The 16,230-nt window shown below is 40.1% G+C and overlaps 1 protein-coding gene across 6 annotated transcripts in view; it reads right to left on the reverse strand.

Moving 5' to 3' along the window:
• The window catches only part of FOCAD (focadhesin), a 249,024-nt gene that overhangs the window by 138,266 nt on the left and 94,528 nt on the right, over window positions 1–16,230 (reverse strand). For all 6 annotated transcript variants that reach the window (XR_013541436.1, XM_078384917.1, XM_020790338.3 and 3 more), the window contains 3 exons: window positions 15,240–15,341; window positions 13,206–13,336; window positions 11,753–11,879 (listed from right to left, as the gene is read on the reverse strand). Coding sequence is in view for 5 of the 6 variants with exons in the window: in XM_078384917.1 (XP_078241043.1) it covers window positions 11,753–11,879; window positions 13,206–13,336; window positions 15,240–15,341 (360 nt within the window). In the remaining variant the exon portion in view is untranslated. The remainder of the gene's footprint in view (window positions 1–11,752; window positions 11,880–13,205; window positions 13,337–15,239; window positions 15,342–16,230) is intronic.

Genomic DNA, 16,230 nt, shown 5'->3' on the forward strand with positions numbered 1-16,230 from the left:
GTGCCTACAACCCGTGACTTATCTGGGAGCAAAAGACGTGAGACATTTCACTGGTGTGACTGTGGCCTGGGACAGATAGAGATCATACATTCTGAACATATCCATGTACTCCATATAATGCTGTGAATCTACATATCCCCTTTCCTGCTCCCAGACTCTTTAAGAATTTACAAAGAGGAAGTGAGAAGTGATTTCGCCCTTCAGGAAACTGTTGAACTAATAAGTGAAGAAGAAATATGACCATCTTTAGATAATAGTCTTCTACACCATGGTTCACAATATACATTCAAAATTGCAGTGTCAGGCAGTGGCTCTCATTGTGTGGATATATCTAACAGTACAGACGGGGTCTAAGTCAGTGGTTCCCAACCTTGGACTGCAACTCCCACAAGCCCTGCCCAGTACAGCTAGTGGCGAAGACTTCTGGGAGTTGTAGTCCAAGAATACCTGGGTTATCCAAGGCTGAGAACCACTGCTCTAAGCTAACACTTTCAGTCCATGTTTAACACTTTCTATTTTTAATTCAATGTTAAAGTAATTTAAAATTGTTGGATCAATACCTTTGCATGACAGGCTGAGCCCCACTTTACTTGCCTGTAGCCCACCTCTTTTGCGACAATGCAAAACAAGCAGGCTACAAGGCTTAAGAGCAACCTTCTCCTCCCTCCCCCTAATTTGACTGATGTGGGCACAGAAACCTTGACACTTGCTCTCTTTTAAATGTTTTTCTCTATTGGCGAATAAGGGTTCAACTAGTATGGATTTTACTACTTTATTGTTACATTGTGACTTGAACTAGTACCACAAGTCACTGAGTGTTGAGTAAAAAAAAATAATGAAAAGCCACACTAACAAGGATGTGAATCTCGCCATGTCTTGCTCTTAATGAAAAAACAAACAGAAATTCTTCTCATACTGAGGTCTCTCTAGGGAAGATTCTAAAATAATATTAGATTTCTCATAAGTTTCACACATTTTTCTACTGGAAATAGAAGTATTCTACTCTCACTCCCATAAGATTTCTTGGTGTCACTGTGAGAATTTAAGCCTTTCTTAAGCAAGACAGCATCCTATAAATGTTGCTCACAAAGCACTGTTCTGCAGTAGATATAACAGACATGTTATTGTTCTCTTGTTTTCTACACAGAAAAAGAGCTACATTCTGTGCAGGATACACTTCTGTCTTGCACAGGCCAGAAAATGGCATCCTTGAAAGATCCACTGGACTTTGGAAGTATACTTGGAATTAATTTTTTGTTAAGTATTTGTCCCATCCTCAGTCACGTATACATGAATCAACCTGTAGACTCCTAGGTGTTGAGAAAGGCTGTAAATCTTACATTTCATGGATTCCTGCACAAGAAGTTACAATGACACTGGGATCGGCTCTGTTTCTCATCTTCTCAGATTAGGTTGCCAGGACAACCATCACTGTCAGCACTGAAAATCTTTGCTCTTCAGATCAGTAAGATTCTCAGTCAAGAAAAAAAAGGGGGGGTCTTGTTTCTTGTAGTATTCTAGTGTTCTGATGTAATTGCTTTTTTTCACCATTCGCTATTCAAATAGGGTCAGTTTATTGATTCCATTTCCAGCAAAATACCTGATTGTTGGCACTGGCATCAAACTCTTGCTCAGACTGAGGCCGGTTCTATTTGTCTGACACTGGTAGAAGACAACAGGTTTTGCACCCTCAAGATGCATTTCCGAGCATCAGTGTCAATGGCAGCTTTCCGACCATATCTGGAAGTGTCATTCTTTGTTCCCTAATTTGCAAACTGGAAGAAGTACAACTGAAACATTCTTGCTTAAATGACATCATTACTGTTCCCAAATGTGTTTTCTCAGTTTTAACCATGTTATAGCTAGGAGATTGCTTAGTTAGTCTTTAGAATCAAAGAGCAAAATGTGACGAAACATAAAGGATGTTACTCTCTTCCATGTTAAAACACACAAGATCATTAAGCCAAGATTAATGTTGATGGATATTTTTTATAAAAGCCCACACAAATCTAAATTCACTGAGATAACGTAACAGTTAACTATTATCATAGCTGAAGTCATGGTATTTGTGGCGGAATGCCCATGACACTCCTGTCCATCATTATGGAGCTCAACGGCAGGAGCCTATGATAGAACAGGAGGGGCGGTGTTAGGGAGACAGAGAAAGAGAAAAAAAGATAGGGAATGGAAGTGGGAGAGTTAGGACAGAGATTGGAAAGTTGGAGAATTATAGACAATAGGAAAGAGTTAAAAGGAATAGAGAATAGATAGATGATTAAAGAATATGGTTAAAGAGGTTACTGTGAATAAAAGAACATACAAGTAAACGTGTAATCAAATCCAATTTAATGAATGATCCTTGACAACTGTGATTTACATCTGCGATTTACATATCAACTAAATGAACAATAAAACCTGTTGAGATATCTGTCCGAGAGATATTTGGTATATTGTGGACTAGATCCACTGGTGGCAGCGTAGAAAGAGAAACGTATCCAGAGGGTGGACCAGGGTTTGGGCAGAACAAACAAGGGACAGTAGGGGTACGCAACAGTATTATTTAAAGCTTGGCAGGATCCATTCACCAAGCATGATTTGTAGGCAATGAGTGGGGTTTTCTCTGTCAGTAGCAGAGCTGTCTCCAAGCTCTCCCACTCAGCCTTTGATCTCAACACTTGGGAGTTTGGCTGAGGGACAGTAAATGTTGCACTTAGCATGCAAAAATAAAAATACAAATACAATAAAGTACAATAAATTTAAAAAAAATCTGTTCTTGGAGCAGTAATTTGCAAAAATCACTGATCAAATAACAACTAAAATTAGTTAAGATGAAGGAGGAAATCTCAGTTCAAATATAGAGAATGTGTTTTGGCCATGCAGTCTGGAGTAATGTTGGTTGGAGGATTCTAGAACTCAAACTTTTTTTAAAAAGCAGCTTTGTAGGTTCCAAAGGGAATAAAATACATTTGGACTCCTGTATCAGTTGGACCCCTGTTTGAAATGGTTCATGTTATAAGGGCAAAGACATAATAGTTTGCATTACCTCCTAGTTTAACCTCCTAGCTGTGGACAGCCCCAGGACTTTAAATAATCTTACTAGGAATTACCAGATGCAAAGAAGAGTCACTTTTCAAATCATATGCTTTCTTCAAAAAGATCAGCTTTTGTGACTCTAAAGAAGAGTGAGGCCAACCTTCAGGGGAAAAAAATTATGGAATCCAGGCAGGGCCGAAAAAGGGAGACTCTGCTTCATTCATCGTGAGTATGGAAGAGAAATAAGTGGCACAGAGACTGAATTCTTTGATTCTGCAAGTTTGGTGGCTCAGGGCAAACTATGTGTTTTCCAAATACACAGGGCTTTGTAAAAGGAAAACAAGACAAAGCAGTTTAGATACACTGAGGAAATGGACCGTCAAGCAATTAGCCTGAAAAGTGAAAACAAAAGCTATTAATCTGCTGCTGTAGACCAGGATTGCATCACCCACCTCCACCACACGTTTTACTTAATAAAGCACTAATGATACTACATATGTTATATTTATCAAAGTGCAGCTAATGTGGCCAGAGTGTTGAACTGAAATTTGGCAGATCCAGGTTTATGTCCTCAAGGCATGAAACCCAACAAGCGACCTTGGACTGGTTACTGTCAACCCGACTGTAATCTACTTCAAAGGCCTACAATAAGGATAAACTGGGAAGGACAAATATTATCGACGCCACCTTGAGCTCACTGGTAGAAAGGCATGATACAAACAACAACAACAGTCTTATAACAGCAGGCTTTATAGTGTCAAAAACTGTGCCAGCTCTTGTGTGTAGGCAGGCAGGCAGGCAGAGAGAGAGAGAGATGTGCATGTTGGTGCACACATCCACCCACAATTATATTCACACAGTGTGTCACTGTGTACAGACATTTTCCCCCTTACAGATTTGATTCTAGCATTTTGTATTTACATTAGAAAAACAATCAAGGAAGTAGTATCCCAGCATCCTGCTATAACAAAGATCTCCAGAATGTAACAGAAAAAATCCACACTTCATTAAAAGAAACATCACTATACATAGCTGGCCATTCTAAGCTTCTTGAGGGCACTAGGTTATGCTGGGTCATTTCCATAATAAATTATTTTTACACCCTTAACTGGAATGAAAATCTAGACCTCTGATTGGATCCTTCTGCAAGAAGTGAATTATCTATAATAATGAAGCACAGCAGCCACACCCAATGAGAGTTGGCTACCCTGTTGTGTTACAAAGGAACCATAAGGAGATAAAATTAGGTTGTCCTCTCAACCTAGGCTTGGTTTTCTTTAAAGTAAACAAATACAAAGTTAACAACTGCACTTATGAGCTTGGTGTGGTACATTTCCGGGGGAGCAGCTGATTTTGCCTCATGATACATGGCCTTTAGTGAACTCTTGCTCTGGGTCACGAATCCCTAGTAAATACTTTGTGTCTTAATAGCTGTTGCTCAATTGTACACTGCTGTAATTTGAGAGAACAACACCCTCCAGGAACTGTGGCAGATGAAAGGTTTTCTGCTTCACAATATGGCGACACCTATTAACACTGACACCACAGAGCAGGAGTGGATCAGGAAGTATCTTTGTAATGCTGAAGGGTGTTCAAAGGCTCTGGGTGCAAGCCATCTTTGCAAGTTTGTTTTAAACTTTGTTTCCATTGTCCCTCCCCTTATGTCATTTTAGGATGAATAGGCCGTTTCCACCTTTTAAGATTAACAAGGTTTAACATCTCAGGACTACTGCCAATACCCCTTTAAATGCTTCCAGGCAAATGAATATACCGATATGTGATATATTTATTTAATGGAAGTGCTTTAATTATTCTTACAAGCACTGAAAGGGGATTGTGCTAATTCACACATTTCAAACATCTCCTCTGGAGTAGAGAATAAACTGATTCCAGTTCACAGCTCAGTCTAGACTTTAACATGGATACTGATTTTCCAGAGCAATTAACTATTGTTTCGTCATGGAAATTACTTTACCTTTTTCTTTTGCACATAACAACTAATATTCATTTTTCAGACTTCCCCTTCTTGTGATGGTAGTGCTAAAAAAAAAACAGTTAAAGTGTTGGACTGGAACACGAGATGACATTCTACTTTCTGACAAACAATTTAGTTGTTCCAGTCATTCCAAGTTTCAAAACCAGACAGAATCCTGGATCTGATGCATGTCAGACAAGAATTCAGGTATTTACCACCATTGACTGCTGTCCAAACGGGGGATTTACAGGAAAAGATAGACAGGCCGGCAAGTATCCCTCTGAACAGGAATATGAAACTATGGGTCAAGTTGCTAATACATGAATCCTATCAATGCTTCTAGCTCAGGCTTGCTGAATGGTCTCAGCAATAAGGGGACTCTGCTATTTTCAGTTATGGAAGTCCATTTCTATTTCAGCCTTGCTCCCGTTTTGCCTTGTTTCAACTTAATTTTACAACTTCTCCAAAACGCCAGAATGACCCCCCCACTATCTGTTTAACATTTTATAGTTCACATGTAACTGAAATATGGATACATTCAATGGGAGAAAAGCCTAGCAAGAAACCAATAGAAGTTGTGAGAGGAATACATTCTCTTCAGCCTGGCACCCTACCATGGGGGAGACTGAAGGCTTTCACCCTCTGTTTCTGTTGTGGTCCTGATCTGGATGAGGGGCTTTGGGCTTGCAATGAGGAAAAAGCTACCATTGAACTGATTAAAATGGCGTTATACCTCAACACAAAGAAGATAATTACATATCTTTGTTAAGTAGTGGAATATTGACGCCAATAAGAGTCACAACGCAGCAGTAGTTCCACACAACTTTACTAAACTGGAGCACACACACACACACACACACACACACACACACACACACACACACACACACGTAAAAAACCCCGCCTCTCATTTAGAGGTTTCCACTCCTACTAATTACTCGGCGTCTGTACTAAATGGGAGGAGGGAAAGTTATCCACAACAGCTGCTCTCCCATCTACCAGGCTGCTACTAAAACCTGGAAGGGACAACAGTGAAGTTGATGTTAAGACACTACAAAAGTATGACAAGCTACATAAAAACTTGTTTGTTAATAGTGGCTAAAATCTGCTACTCCGTCACAGCCCCCCCCTTTTTGGGAGAGAGAGGAGGACAAAGAATTTTCAATGCAGATAGATAAGTTTCACAGCAAGTTCAAGAGCTGGTTTTCTTGTGGTGATTTTGTATGCTCATTACTGCCAGACATACATGTACTCAAAAGTAATATCTACACAGTAATATCCCTTGGTCTGATGCAGAGATGAGGAACCTATGGTCCTTGAGCTGAAATCTGGCTACTGACATTACTCAGAAAGCCACAGGCCATTCCTCATGACACCACAGTTTGGGAGTTTCCCAATTTTCATACTGTATCATCATTCTATAAGGCTGAAATGCCTCTCCAAAGGCTTAGGTACCAGCATTTAAGAGGTTCATGTTAAAATATGGTTTTTGATCCCATTCATCATGGAATGTTACCCCCACAAAACCCAGAATAGCTCTGAAAGAAAAATTTGGGCACACCCCTTGATCCCATGCTAGGACTATGCTGGAGTGCAAGCATAAGGAACAAATCTTGCAAAACTGCACTGTAAACTCCCAGGGAAAAACGTGTGTAAACAATCCCCCATCTCCAAGGAGATTTAGGGGACGCCAGAGATGGATTCCAGAAAATTAGTCAGTCCTTATGAGCTAAGACGAGCCCTAAATCTCAGCAGGCCCTGAACCAATTTTCCTTCCTCAAGTCCATCCCCTTTGTTAAGAAAAAGTAATAAACACAGATAGTCCATGAGTTTATACTCACGCTAATCTGGGCTCTATATATGGTAGCAAAATATTCGTGGCCAATTAGTTAAGCTAGTTTGTACAAGAGACCAATGCATGCAATCTTAAACATTATTGCTTTTATTCAGAAAGATAGTTCTAGACAGAATTCAGATTATAGCAAAGCATTTCAGTCAGTAACATTTCCATATCAAGTCTGACAGATAACCCCACAAACTCCAGCTAAGAAAAATAACACAAGAAAACATACTAAGCTAGAATTATCCATAGGCATTGTCTTTCTTACGTATCCTGTGACTCCATAGTCCATAGTCCTTCAGGAAACGTTAGATTCCAGTTGTAATCCAAAGTCCATGTTGGCAAAAAGCTCCATTCAAAAGATATAATCCATTTTGGGAAAAAGCACATGTCTGTCCTTTCTCAGTCAATCTCCATCTTTTTCCTTCCACCAACTTTCTTCTTCTTCCCAGAATTCCTCATAAGGAACACCCCCTCCTGGGTCTTGTTGTCCCGCCTAACTTTCTCATGGGAGCTTGAGTTGTTATCATGTCTTGTGGCAGAATTATTATGACTACCAGGAATGTAACTCTTTGGCTCTCCTTAGCAACTAGATAACCAGAGAACGGAGCTTCTCTGAAACAGCATGTAAAATTTTCCTACCACAGACATTAAATCAAGATGGATGCTATTGGGACAATCTTAGGACTACATATCCCATTCTAATACACATAAAAACGCAAATCATCACAACATGAACAACTTAAACCCATCACTTCAGTTTTATTAACCAAATTACTATTAAGAACGTCCAAGGAGCAATCTGTGATGACATTGGTTATGAAAGCTAGAAAGTGATTTTCTGATGGGGTTTGTAGTTGTGAAATTAGCCTAAAAGAATCCATTTTGGTGTCTGGGTGCTAGTAAAGGAAAATTCCAGATGCTGTTTCTCACAGAAGCTTACCAAGTTCAAGCTCTTATCTGGTCTCCTTAGTAACAGAGGCCTAGGAGGGAGATGAGTTGGGAGACTAAACATTCCACCAGTATCATAAATAACACCTGCAGGTTCTCATGTGAATCTAAGGCGGGACAAGACACTTTTTTCTCACTCCTGATTGGTTGTCAACTGTGAAGAAGAAGGCGGGGGTTAGTTCTAGCAAGAAGAGAAAATGGAGGATGCTGAGAGACAGAGAAGAAGGACTTTTTCCGTATAATGGATTACAACATAGAACTCTTCAATATGGACTAATGCAGTTTGGATTTCCTGGAAGTTTGGTATGTTTTGAATGGACTATGCATGCTTAAATGGACTATGGAGTTCACGGATTTCTTTTAAGATGTAGTGTTGTATTTAGTTAGAGGGGAAGCTTGACTTTCCTTTTCTTTAGTTAGCAAGTTTGTTATTTTCTTTTTATAGCAGGGACTAGTTACTTTTCTAACTGGATATGATGGAAATGTATATATGTGCTTTGCTTTTGCATAAACTAAATTCTTTCAGAATTTTATTTTTCTAATAAAACAAAATATTCTTAATATCTGGAGTTTGGCCTCTTGAACAGAACAATTGCTACAATTACTCAATTGAATTACTTAATTGGTTATTTTTTTCATGGCCACGGGAAATATTGCTACCTTGGGTCCAGTATATTCCTGAGTGCTAGGAGATATCAATATCTCTGGAACTCACGTTTATATTTTGGTTTCTCAATGAAAATCGGGTCAGACGTGGTGAATGAGTGGGGGAAGTGCTGCCTGGGGTAAAACCATGGACCTATTTTGCCTAGTTTAGGAGCGCACTCACTCAGAATCCTCTGTGTCCCGGGCAGACAGTTCTCCTAGGAGACCTGCTTTGCTCACACAATCTTCTCCTTGCTGTTAACCAAGGTAACTTGTCATCATCTTAATATTCATTGTGTTATTCTATTCTGTGAATGCCTTCTTTTCCTTTTTTGGGGGGGGGGGGTCAAAGACCAATAAATGTGGAATCAGGGTGTGAGCAGGACAGAATACTTCCAGAAAGAAATGGTTGTAAAAATACAGAATCACTCACACAGAGAAAGAGAGAGCGCTTAGCTGTTTCACCTCTGAATCTAACTTGGGTTGGCCAATGCACTTCACACATGAAATTATAATAAACCAGAATATATACGCTCACAGAAAGTATGCTGGCTTCTGTTGAAACATCTTGGCAGTAAATGTGGTCTGGCAAGAAGTATGATGTATGATTTCCAGGCCTGACATGTGAGCCAGTGTGCAAGTGTCATTAAAGAGCTCCATTATACAAAAGCACAAAAAGACTTAGCCAACTTCATAAATCACCCCAAAGCAAGCCAGTACTCAGGAGTAATACGAGCAATTCACACACATGCAATCCTACTTCATGCAATGGATTACATTCTAATACACAGCCATCACCATACTTAAACTCATACACAGTTATACTGCAAGTATGCTTTTATATTTTATTTTATTTCACAGAGATTTTTAAGCATCAAATGATCCATGTATAATAATACATGTATAAGAATTATAATAATGCTTTCTGCCTAGAGGTTTGGCCAGCTTCCATCAAATATCACACCACCCTTTGATGATCTCCACTTCAGCATTTCACTCATATCACTTAACGAATCAAAGATAAAATAAACATTAAGGCAAGGGGCTGAATTCATAGTTAATTCCCCCTAGAGGTGACGAAATGGATGAATGGGATTTGTTAAATTAACAATAATGTAGGTTTCAATGTCCCATGCACTCTAATTGGGATTACAGCTGGATTTAGACCAATGATGTCAAGGGTCTTATATACATAAAAGTTCAGATACCATTGCATTCCCTCCTGCTTGTGTCAACATTTAGAAAGATTCAGCTCATCCTCCCAAATAAATTTGCTGCACCACAGCCAGGAGGTGTTACTAGAGGTAACAGGTGTCAATGGTGTTCCAAATTGGTTTCTTCCTGGCCCACCAAATCTGGTGTAACTCCCTCATGTGAACCTATCAAACTCTTTAAATCTTCACGCCCATTTTAACTGCCCCTGCCAAGCATACATTAGGCTGCTGCTGGAAAGAGGAGCCCTTCTAGTGGCAGCATCACAGAAAGGTTTGCTTCATTTTACCCACCAACAATATTTCTTTGAATTATTTGGGAAAGTTGACATATTAATTGACTAACCTGCTCCTTTTGCTCTGTGCTCCTGGATTTTTCAGTGCTTTTTCCCTGTTTTAACAGCTCACTGTTTTATTTTAATTAATTTTGTATTGATGATTATTATAGAACACCCAAAGAAACCTATTACTGGGTCCCATAAAACCACAGATAATGCTTATGAAAACTGTATGTTTCGGAGAGGGACAGCCTTCTGAGGGACCTCCTTGAAGCATGAGTGACCTTTTCACAGTGACACAATTATTCACACAGTCGTCCTCCAACCTGGTATTTCTCAATTTCAGCCTATTCCAAAGGCCCCCAAAACACGACATTTGGCCACCAGTGCCCCCCCTTCGCAGCCTTCTCTGATTTCAACTGGGCCACCCAGAACAGCAGATGCCAAGGGAGCCTTGGCTACCATGGCACCTCAAAAACCAATGCCTTTGTGGTCGTAATGCCATTAATTCCACTAGTACAGTTTTCTTTGCCTTATTTATAACTTCCTTTCCATCACAGGCCACAACCTATTACTTTTTTGCTGTTTGGCAAACCCAGCTTAATATTAGTAAACAATGTAAAAAAGAATAAGAACAATATATACAGACCATATGTGGTTAACAGCCTCTGTTCATCACATTCCAGTACAAAATTCAGAGAACAGTATGGGAGAAAACTGAGTTTTGAACATTATGTAAAAGACTCAAACCATACATGGGATATAGGTGCAATGTACATATCAAAAGCAAGATTTTCCATTTGCAAAGGCCATAAACGAAAAGTGCAAGGTTTTTAACCTTCCACACTGTCGTGACTTCTTGCTTCAGTTAACAGGACAAAGGATATATGAATGTGCCCATAAGGTGAAATAATTGTTGAAGAATTGCAGCAAAATCCTGGGTTTGTCTATTCAAAAGAAAATCCAATGCACTGAATTCAAGGTTTATTTCTTATGTTTTAGACTGCAGCACCAGTCTTCTTAATTTTCTTTTTAAAATACCCAAGGTTCAACAGCTTTCAATAAATCTTGAAGAGGGCAGTAAGATGAAACTTATGCCACACCAAAATTGTCCTCGCACCCATTATGGAAGGGGGTAGTTGCACTGACAGGGAGTGGGCATGATCTGTGAGTGCAGTGCCAAACTTTGGCATGGCATGGAGCTTCAAAAAAGGTCCTACAGGGGGCAGTAACTTTGGCCATTGCCAAATTTTCAAGGAGAAGGCCCAAAGGAGATCTTGCAGGTTCCCTAGGTCTCACAGAATCACATGAGCAAAGTATCTCAGGGATACACATTCAAAGGCTTGCCAAAGCAACGAGGAGTCTCTTTTGACTATCTGGACACAGTTATATGCCCCTTCGTCCCTTGGTGTTGATTCTGACAAGGGTCTCTAAGTCACCCTTCTGGGCACCGGGAATTTTTTCAGGTCATTTTGACATGATCATCACCTTCACTGGAAAAGGTACATGGATTTGAACTATTAGCTTTTCCATGTTGTGGCAGAATAGTCTCATGCAATACTGCAGTAAAATCATGTGTGTGTGCTTCCTTGTCAAAGCTGGTGGTTAAAGAGGTCCCATAAATATTAAATATTTTCGTATTAAAATGGCCACACTGCATTTCTCAGTGGATGACTAAGGCATGAGGGGAACAGAGAGGATTACTTAAATGGAAGAAAATAGAACACTAGTCCAACAGCAGCTCCTAGGAAAGTATAATGAACAATATATACAATATGTGAAGAATAAAGGCAGCCCATGAGAGCTCAGTGTAGCTTACCTCAGCTTGACAAAGAGCATGAAGTCCTTGTAACACTAAGACTGCCGGTGTAGCTTGGTCAGGTTTTGTGCATTCATTCAGCACCTGGGAAATTGCTGCCAACATATCTGCACCATGTTGGTAAGGCCTAATAAACATATATAACAGTTATGTTTTGACAGGTTGGATCCAAGACATGTTCACATTTATAGACTGCAGTATATGCTGAGAAGTTCAACTGCACTGAATGTCACACTTCAACTTTCTTCAAAAGGGAAGACACTCCTCTTTTTGCAAAGAGAGAAAATGAACTGCCTAATAACAACCTCTGTAACAGATGGAATCCTGTTTCATATCAACAGTCTCACATCAGTTCTTACTACATCTGGTTGTGGTACAATTGATTTCATCCTCCAGAGAGCACCAGCACCATAAACTGGGTGTTATTATTTTATCTTGCTTTTCAGGTGAATATGGCCTTCCATTACAGTTCACATAAATTCAAAAGGGCCTGACACAAAGCAGTGGCAGATATTAACATGCTTTCATTTATTAAAATGTACAGACCACTGATTCACCAAAACCAGCACTCAAGGTAGCTAACAATAAGAAATACCACTTAAAACCAAATCAACCTAGCCACCCTTGAGAGTTTTACAGCCTAGGACTGGCCAGTGAAAATGTCTGAATCATGCCCAGAAACAGACCTGTAGCCAATGAAGATGTCATAACAAGGGAGCCACATGTTCCCTGTAAATGACCACAGTGTACAAGTCTAGCCACCAGTTGAAGTTTCCATAAAAGTTTCAAAACAAGTTTCATATGTTAATATGTTGCAGTAATCCAAATACTATACAGGTCAGAATCCTTCTGGGTTTCCACAGTGCAAACTGGAAATTGCACAACTGGCACATGGGACTGTGCCCCAGCTGTCTGTTGAATACTCAGATACATCCTTGTTGGATACTTGATCATGTTCCAGACATGCAACAGAGCAGTCTCCCGTATGTGTGTGTGCTATTTTACAACTGGAATTTAGCCATGGACTCCATATCTTAGTCCAAACAGAAGTTCAACTGAGGCATGTGATCAGATCAGAAATCTCCAAGAACAGGCACAGCTGGTACATTGGTGTCAGTGGCAGAAACTACAATCTTGGCCACTACTGAAACCTAAGCTCAGGGCCGCCTTTAACAGGACACTGTCAACCTGAGATTTTAAGGGATGATAATCCTATCCAGCACAGGTTTACTCTTTATTTGATCTTTCTTTGCATGGACCAGGTATAGCTCTGCCTTGTGCCAATTACACTTCAGCAGAAATAGGAGCTAAAGGGACAGGGCCACCACAGACGGGGTGGTAGGGTGGCAGTGATGGTACCGTGGCCCTTCAGGATTTGGTTACATCTCTGGCAATCAATAGAAGTCTCAGGTGTTTGGGATAAATTTCACGCTAAGAGCATCTTTCTGCTTACCTTTGTTTGCATATGTCTCTGATGGAAGCAGCTTTGGCAATCAACTTTTCCCATTGTGTATCTTTGCCTACAGACAGAGAAGCCATATCCAACATTGCCATGAATCTCTGAAGTTCTGGGTAAACTCGATCCTGAGAGGAATTTGATGGAGAAGATGAATAATGTTTAGTTGCTTTTAAAAAATCATGTTTAACCTACAAAGAGAAAATTAAAATTTAAACAGCTTCCTCAAGTCATTTTACAGCACAAGTAATTTTTGCAGCATGTTCATTTCCAACCAAAGCTGGACATAATTTCAGGCATATCTGCAGTTATATTATGACTTATGCCCAGGCAAATGTGCATACATCCTTAGGGCGTTCAAAGTACTATGTGCACACTATTTTGAGAATCCTTGCAAGCCTGTAAGATAGGTCAGCATTACTCTTGTATTTCAGATTAAGAGCTAAGGATGAAAAAAGTAACTTCCCACTGATCTATTCAATTCATTGGTAAGGCAAAATTTGAAGAGGGAAGTCTGTAGCATAATGCCTACATGGGCTGACTTATAAACCAGGAAGTTCCCAGTTCAAATCTCACCTCTATTGTGAAAACAAGGTCTTAGGAAAGCCATTCTCTCAGCCTCAATCCTCCCTGTTTGCATTATGGGGCAGAGAAATCAATGGCTTACTTTACAGAACAAGCGGGTAATTTGTGGCCTTCCACATATTGTTGAATTGCAATCTCCAACCATCTTACCATACACATCAACTGATAATACTGGGAGTTGCAATCCAACAACATTGGCAAGTTGCCTGCACATCTCTCTAACAGCAAAGGCAACCCTTCTATGAAATCAAGTGTAATTCTTATTAACTTGGAATATTTTCCTTAAAAGTTATAAAGCAGAGCTGAATTCTATCCATATCTATTCAAAAGTAACTCCCAGTATCCCAGGGTGCAAGAAAGATTCAGTTCCATGTCAACAGCTTCCTAGACTGCAAAACAAAACTCAGTTCTACACAACACCAACTCAACTTTTGAATATGTGGCGACTCTGACAGCTTACTGTATTTTTCGCACCATAAGACGCACTTTTTCCCCACAAAACGGGGGGGTGGAAAGTCTGTGCGTCTTATGGAGCGAAGAAAACAGATTATATTTTCCTGTTTTCTTCTCCTAAAAAATTGGTGCGTCTTATGGAAAGGTGTGTCTTATGGAGCGTAAGCATCTGGCTACAGAGCCAGAGATTGGATGTTCAATTCCTCACTGTGCCTCCAACCTGTGTAGTCAGGGACAAGCTGCATAGTCTCAGGGTACATTGGTTGGTTGGCTGGCTGGCTGGCTGATTGATTGATTGACTGATTGATTGATTGATTGATTTCTGTACCGTCCATCTAGCCAAAGGCCAGTTTGGGCAGTTTACAAGATAAAAAATAAAGCCAATCAAAATCAAATTGTAATCATAAACCATAAAGGAATAAAGGGATGGGAAACCACCTCTGACTGCTCTCAAGTCTCTACCTGGAAAATCCTGAAAAGGGTCAACATAAGTCAGAACTGACTTGACAGCAGATTATTTAGCTCTGATCAGACCACATGGAGAAGTATCCCGGGGCTGTACCTCTCCATTATCACTGCCACTGAATTTGCTAGGGTAGCAGAAGCAAAACTGTCTACTTTTTGCAATGTAAACAAAATATGCAAACTTAAAGACTCTAATGTCAGGGGGGAAAAGGCAAATGTGACCCTGTCTTATGTGGCATGAATTCTCTATAGGTTTCCAGGTGATAAGTCTCCCTCACACCTTGTTTGCATAGCAAGAAGTGTTCATTTTGCCACTGCTATAACAAATTTAATGGTGAAAGTAGGATCCTTGAAGAAATACTGGGAGACCACCCCTTCCTAAACTGCCTCTGAGAATGCTTATAGTGGAAAAACCATCACAACCACAGACATGATTGCTCAGGAAAAGTCACTGACATGGTTACTTATTTTATAAAACACTATTAGTCAATTTGTAGGCAATCAATGGTCCTCAATATTTTTGCCAACCTGTTTCTCCCACAAAGACGTCATCAGTCGTAATGTAACTGCTTGAAGCTTTGGCGTGCTTCCCAGCACCTGCAGCACACGTAAAATCTGTGCCACACAAACCTGAAAATAAAAATAATTTATGCATTAACATGCATATATGAATATACAGTTTTTCTTACATTTATTTTTTATGCTGAATATCTCACTCTTGTGGCAAGCTTAAAAGTATCTGTAAGTTCTCTCTCACAGGCATTTAGTACTACTTCCGGATAGCAACTTTTCACCTTGGTGGCTCCACAATTTAAACTTGTAATGGAAGAACAGGAAACAGACCAGTAATTATTTCTTAGAAATTTCTAGGGATAAAATTTAGGCAACATTTCCATATTGTAATAGGGATAACCTCTGGTCTCCCAATCTGCAATGTTTACTATCTGAGCAGGGGAGAACCAACATAGAGACAGATAGGTTACCTAAGTGTAATTATAGTTCTTTTGAGTGGTCATCTGTGATTCACACTCTGGGTGATCTGCGCATGTGCAGAGCCTTGTCGGAACATTCTAGAGCTTCTGCAATCAGAAAAGATGTATTAGTACAAACCCCTCCCCCTAGTATCTGTACCTTGGTGCAAAGGCTCTCCCTTCAGTTAAATCAACTGCTGCTTTGGAGTGAGGACATGACAGTGGGGAGGCTGGGTTAGGATGTGTGAATCACAGATGACCACTCAAAGAACTACAATTACAGATAGGTAACCTGTCCTTCTTCTTCATGGCCTCTGTGAATAACACTCTGGGTGACTACAAAGGAGGGTGTCATGCCAAGGTATAAAAAGCATAGCGCATCCAAAAGATGCATTGGACTTCTGGCAAATATCTAGCTGATAGTGACTGGTAAATGTAGATGGCTCCAACCATGTGGCAGATGCACAAATCTCATGGAGGGGAATCCCTCAGAGGAAAGCTGTGGATGCCGCCAATGCCCTGATAGAGTGTGGTCAAAAGGGCTGTGG

The sequence above is a fragment of the Pogona vitticeps genome, chromosome 2, assembly GCF_051106095.1.
Source record: "Pogona vitticeps strain Pit_001003342236 chromosome 2, PviZW2.1, whole genome shotgun sequence".
Taxonomy (NCBI): domain Eukaryota; kingdom Metazoa; phylum Chordata; class Lepidosauria; order Squamata; family Agamidae; genus Pogona; species Pogona vitticeps.